The 6,000-nt window shown below is 47.0% G+C and overlaps 1 protein-coding gene across 1 annotated transcript in view; it reads right to left on the bottom strand.

Annotated features, from left to right (window-relative positions):
* Window positions 1-6,000, bottom strand: part of LOC144498835 (acyl-CoA 6-desaturase-like) — a 61,074-nt gene that overhangs the window by 40,567 nt on the left and 14,507 nt on the right. The window contains exon 2 of the mRNA XM_078220582.1: window positions 733-843. Coding sequence (XP_078076708.1) covers window positions 733-843 — 111 coding nt within the window. The remainder of the gene's footprint in view (window positions 1-732; window positions 844-6,000) is intronic.

Below are 6,000 nucleotides of genomic sequence, written 5' to 3'. Positions count from 1 at the left end.
TGAGTGTTGGAAATGACCTTTAAAGCAGTGGAAACAAACTCTCAGAACAAGTCCTTTGTAAAAAAGTCTTTCCCTTCGGTAGGGAAAAAGCTGTCCTGGTTCAACATTTTAAGGCAATCCAGCCCATCAATTTCAGAGGCTCATCAATACCCGCCATGCTTTCACATTGCTGTCCTTCAGGAAATGTCCGTGCTGCCAGTTAAAGACAGATTTACACCTTTACAGTAAACGGCCACTTTGCATTTGATACTCCCCAACCTGCTGCTCCAGTTGGGAGTTGGAATGGGGACAGAGGGAGTGGTGGTTCCCATGCACCTCAAATGTGCACTGGTTAATTCTGTAAATCCATGGCATTATGTTGAGTTTCCAGAAAAGCTGTATCTTTTGCATCTTTAAGTCTAGCCAACCCCCCCACCACCCCCACACCCCGGTGCATTTACACCCACTCCCCTTACACCCCAATACTGGTTAAAATTCCCCCCAACATCTGCCATAAATAGCAGACAAAGGGAGTGAAACCTCTTCACGTTCATCTTTTTCTGAGTTTGTTAAGGTTCTACACTATGGAGAAAGGAGTTACAAGAAACACATTTTAAAAAAAGGTCATCAGAGAAGTGAAAGAGAGAGCCTGGAGGAGAGCAGCCCTGGTTCAGAGAGATACAAGTTGCCACTCCAGAGTCACAGGAAAATGGTGACAATTTTGTTCAAAATAATCATGGTCATCAATCTCACCTTTTTCTCTCGATCATGGCTGGGTTCCCCCGGAGCTAATTCGCCAATCAAAAGAGGCTTCATAAATTTACGGACAAAGAGAAGGTCTGGGTGGAAAGCCTGGAATGCTTCCTGAAAGAAAACACACATGAGTTTTCAGCGCAAGATTGGAAATCAGTCAACATTTGTGTCCACTGAGACTGAGAAATGGAACAATTTGACAGGCATTACCAGCATCTCCACTGAACAGTCCCAGGTTCAATGCAATATAAAACTTTGTGCCCTGCTTCAATAGTACTCACCAGCTACTAATATTGGAGAGGGCCAGCGATGCAACAAGCCTCCGTGACTGTACTCTAAAGATGCCAAATCTCTATCGGCTAGTGCCAAAATAAAGGGCAGTTTTGAGCACTGCCAACTGCAGTGAAACTGTCCTCTCATTTCACACACAAAGGAGTAAAACTGTTTAATTCACTGTGGCAGCAAGGGAGAGAATTTTAAAATTCAGGTACTACAGCACAACATGTTCATTCCAGGCACTTGGCTGCTGGCTACAGACCACTGCGCTGCAGCAACAAGAGGCCGATTGTATATGACATGGGAACATAGGATGATGCCAAGATCATGCGTGGACTACTATCCAGATTTGAGAGACAGGGGAAACTGATGTAACATTTTAAATCAGCTCCTTTCTCTTGTATTGTTGAAGGACAATGGCCGGTCATAGAGGATACCACAAAGGTCAGAAAGAAGAGTGTAGACCAGGAAGAAGAAGAGGTGGTGATACCAGGTGTTATGATGGCCACGAAAGGCACAGGGGAATAATTGATAGATCTCCCTGTGGGCTTTGTAGTGTATGAGCTTCCTTATTGAGCCAGCAGAGGCTCGCCCAATGAGAAGCAGTCAGTGAGGGTTTATAAACCTGCTGTTCAACCCAGGCCAGTGTTGTAGGTCCCGAGGTGTACACTGTCTTGCTGTAAGCCACAGGTGCAGTCCTTCTCTTTGGTACACAATAAGTGATGTTTGGTGACGGCAAACTGGAGTCTGGCTGAATTAATACATTGGCAACGAGGGATCTCTCTCTCTGGACAACCTCCGTAAGTCAAGAATCTCCTATGGTGAGAAGTCATTATGCCTCTTTTTGGGAAACTTGAACCCTATGACACCAGTGGGAAAGACTGAGGCCATTAATATACAGAGTGTATGGGCCCAATTCTCCCAAAAAATTCTAACTGCTGAATTGGGGGGAAAAAATGGTGTAATTCACGATTTTTCAGTGGGAGTTCAGACTCGAATCTCCCGCACTCTGTGCACTGCAGAGGTCACAATCGTGAATATCACTAAAAGCTCGGGGGGGGCAGAGTCTGACAGTTCCAGGCCTCATGCGCAGTGGCCTCAAGCTGTCAGCCTGCACTTTGCTGGCCAGCCCGGAACCCCCGCATTGCTGCCCCTCGTGACACCCCCACGGCCCGATCGCAGTCCCCACAACCGTGCTAGCCCCGACACCCCACGTTGCCTCAAACCGTCCCGGAACACCGCAATCTCCACCTCCTGCCCCCAGCAGAGCAGTGACGATCTCTCCCAACCCCACCCCCCAGCAGACCCACCCACACCCCCCCAATCCATCTGTGGAGTGCTAGCGGGATTCCCCCATCCCCACCAATTGCCCACTAGGCCCTGCCTCCAATAGGCCCTGCCCACAATGGGCCTCATCCCCTTGGCACTGTTCAGTACCAAGGTGCCCCCTGGGCATGGGCAGTGCCAGGGGCACAGGCTGGCACTGCCAGGGTGTCCATGCTCAGGAGACATCACCCCCCGCTGCCCGAACCCCTGGGGGGCCCCGATTGCCCCCGTTTCACTCCAGAGGGGTCTCATAGAAGTCATAGAAGTCATAGAAACCCTACAGTGCAGAAGGAGTCCATTCGGCCCATCGAGTCTGCACCGACCACAATCCCACCCAGGCCCTACCCCCACATATTTTACCCGCTAATCCCAGGACTCTAAGGGGCAATTTTTTTTAACCTGGCCAATCAACCTAACCCGCACATCTTTGGTCTCCCGCTAGTTCCCCGCAAGTGAGGAGCTACTCTAAACCCCGCCGGAATGAAGTACCCCTGGCGGGGTGGGAGATGCTATCGGGCCCGGAGAATTCAGTCCCGGTCCCGATAATGACATTTAAAATAGATTTAAAATAGATTCAAATCACTTACCTTGTCTTCCTGTCAGTTTCCAGTGTGGTGCCAGCTGCGCCTGCTCTCCGGCTGTGGGAGACACGCATGCGTCAGGAACGCATGTGCGCATCCCGTGAAATGGCCGACATGCGCATCTCCCAACCCGATGCACCAAAAAACGTGTGCGTCAGGATGGGAGAATCGGGCCCTGTGTGTTACTTCTTCCATGCCAACAACATTGAAGGAGACGAAAAACAAAAAGGTGATATTATTGATGACACGCAGGGCCCTGACTTCCAGCGTGATTAAAAGTCTGACCTATCCGGATACCCCAACTTAAAAACTTTTAATGAGCTAGTAGACCTGTTGAAAAATTACTACGACCCAAAACCGTCTATTATACTCCAGAGATATCGCTTCAACATGGCTGGGAGAACACCTGGGGAATATGGTATCGCGTTGCTGCACTGGGTGTAGCTAACACACCTCAACAATTACTGTGGGATGATGATGATTCTTGAACGTGCCAATGTTGAGCTGGTATCGAACCGTGATGAACGCTTAGCTTCAGGTAGATTCCACAGAAAAACATGACTGCTGGAATTTTGAATTAAAGGGAAATTCAGGCCGGAATTTCCCTGAAGATGCTACCATTCCGTTGATGCAATGTTGTGGTGTGATCATATTGGTCAGGGAAATTACAGAACTGGAGCAACTCCAAGGAGGAAATTCTTGGCAATGGATAATTCTGGGAATACATAACACCACTTGAAAGAGAAAATGGATTAATATTTGGTTGGGTCCTTCATTCAGCCCAGCAGAGGAGAAGGTGGTCTGTTTCTCATAAGATATCGAGTTGTGTAGTTAGACAATTAATGACTGCAGAAGCTAGGGCCCAATGCAGTCTAAAAAGAATGATGTTTCCTCTTTCTGGCTGACTGGGAGACACAGCGGATTAGCACTCTGGCCACTTCTCTCGGGTCTGGGAATCCATGGAGAGAGGATGAAGGATTAGGACAGAAGATTACACTGCGGGATCAAATCACCCTTCTCTGATACTCATTAATAAATCTTCACTGAAGTGAATTTGGAAAGCTTCAATCTATTTATTGACCTGTCAGCATACACAGAGGAATAGAGTTAACTTGCAAGTCAAATACAACTTCTGCAGTTCTGTAGCAGATTCAACTCAAACGTTAACTCTTTCTCTCTCCACAGATGCTGCCAAACCGGCTGAGTGTTTTCAGCACTTTCATTTCAGATTTACAGCATCTGTAATACGTTGCTTTTATTAAGGCAAGAATTGACTTGTGTGCAGCATAAACACCGCCGCAAAATCCAAGCCTGGTATCACTACTTCTTCATCTTCCTTGCCTGTATGTCTCTTTCTCACCTTTGTGATACCTTCTGACCATTGTCCTTTCAACAATACCGGAGAAGGGAGCGGATTTAAAACGTTACATTAGTTTCCCCTGTCTCACAAACCTGGAATGTTCCACCCACCAACTGATCACATGGTCTTGGCATCATCCTATGTTCCCATGTCAAATACAATTGGCCTCTTGTTGCTGCAGCCCAGTGATCTACAGCCAGCAGCCAAGTACCTGGAATGTACATGTTGTGCTGTAGTGCCCGAATTTTAAAATTCTCTGTTTCTCTCCCTTGCTGCCACAGCGAATTAGGCAATTCAACTCTTTTGTGTTTCAATCAGCTCACTTTTTTCTTTCCGAATAATTTGTATGGGACATTTAAGACATGACGGCACTTTGAGTTTTACACTCTGCATTAAATAATGACACACCTGCAGAGAATCCAGGCCAAATAACTGGTTGGAATGATGTCAGTATAGACTCTTCAAGTGATCATAGTACAGACTGACCATGACCTAACCAGACAATCACACAAGGATTTCCAGCAGAGATCACTGGATAATGATTGAAGCAGAAATCCTAACTGATATTCCTCGAGACCAACTGCAGTTTCCCTGTACCGCCTTGGCTGAGCTGAACTAACTCAATGCCAACAACAAACAAACCGGGGATCTTCCTCATCTATACAGCTTAACCAGCTGATTCTGGATTTACTTTTGAACACGAGTGAATTTCCTGCGATATGATAAATTACATAATTGACTGGGATATTAAACCACGTAAAGCACCTATTCGACTGCTAAGGCCACTGTATCCTAGGTTGGAGTCATACCGCACAAAGGAAGATGGTTATGGTTGTCAATCGTTTCAGTCTCAAGATGTCACTGCAGGAGTTCCTCAGGGTAGGGCGGCACGAAGGCACAGTGGTTAGCACTGCTGCCTCACAGCACCAGGGGCGCTTTAGTGATGGTGGGGCACAGGTTCGATTCCCGGCTTGGGTCACAGTCTGAGAGGAGTCTGCATGCGTTTCCTCTGGGAGCTGCGGCTTCCTCCCACAGTCTGGAAGACGTACTGGTTAGGTACATTGGCCATGTTAAATTCTCCCTCAGTGTACCCGAACAGACACCGGAGTGTGGCAACTAGGGGATTTTCACAGTAACTTCATTGTAGTGTTAATGTAAGCCTACTTGTGACTAACAAATAAACTTTAAACAAGTGTTCTAGATCCAATCATCTTCAATTGCTTCATCAATGATCGTCCCTCCATCATAAGGTCAGAAGTGGGGATGTTCGCTGATGATTCCACAATGTTCAGCACAACTTGTAACTCCTCAGATACTGAAGCAGTCCATGCCCAAATGCAGCAAGACCTGGACAACATTCAGGTTTAGACTGACAAACAGCAAGTGACATTCGCGTCACACAAGCGTCAGACAATGACCATCTCCAACAAGAGAGACTCCAACCATCTCCCCTTGGCATTCAATGGCATTGCCATCCTGGGGGTTACCATTGACCAGAAACTGAACTGGATTAGCCATATAAATACTGTGACTATAATAGCAGTCATGATGTGGAGATACCGGCATTGGACTGGGGTAAACACAGTAATAAGTCTAACAACACCAGGTTAAAGTCCAACAGGCTTATTTGGTAGCAAAAGCCACACTTGCTTTTGGAACAGGCTGTTCCTTCGTCAGGTGGGTGGGAGTTCTGATCACAAACAGGGCACAAAGACACAAACTCAA

Source organism: Mustelus asterias, chromosome 9 (assembly GCF_964213995.1).
Source record: "Mustelus asterias chromosome 9, sMusAst1.hap1.1, whole genome shotgun sequence".
Classification (NCBI taxonomy): domain Eukaryota; kingdom Metazoa; phylum Chordata; class Chondrichthyes; order Carcharhiniformes; family Triakidae; genus Mustelus; species Mustelus asterias.
The sequence above is the reverse complement of the archived record's forward strand: the minus strand, read 5'-3'. Positions and strand labels throughout refer to the sequence as shown.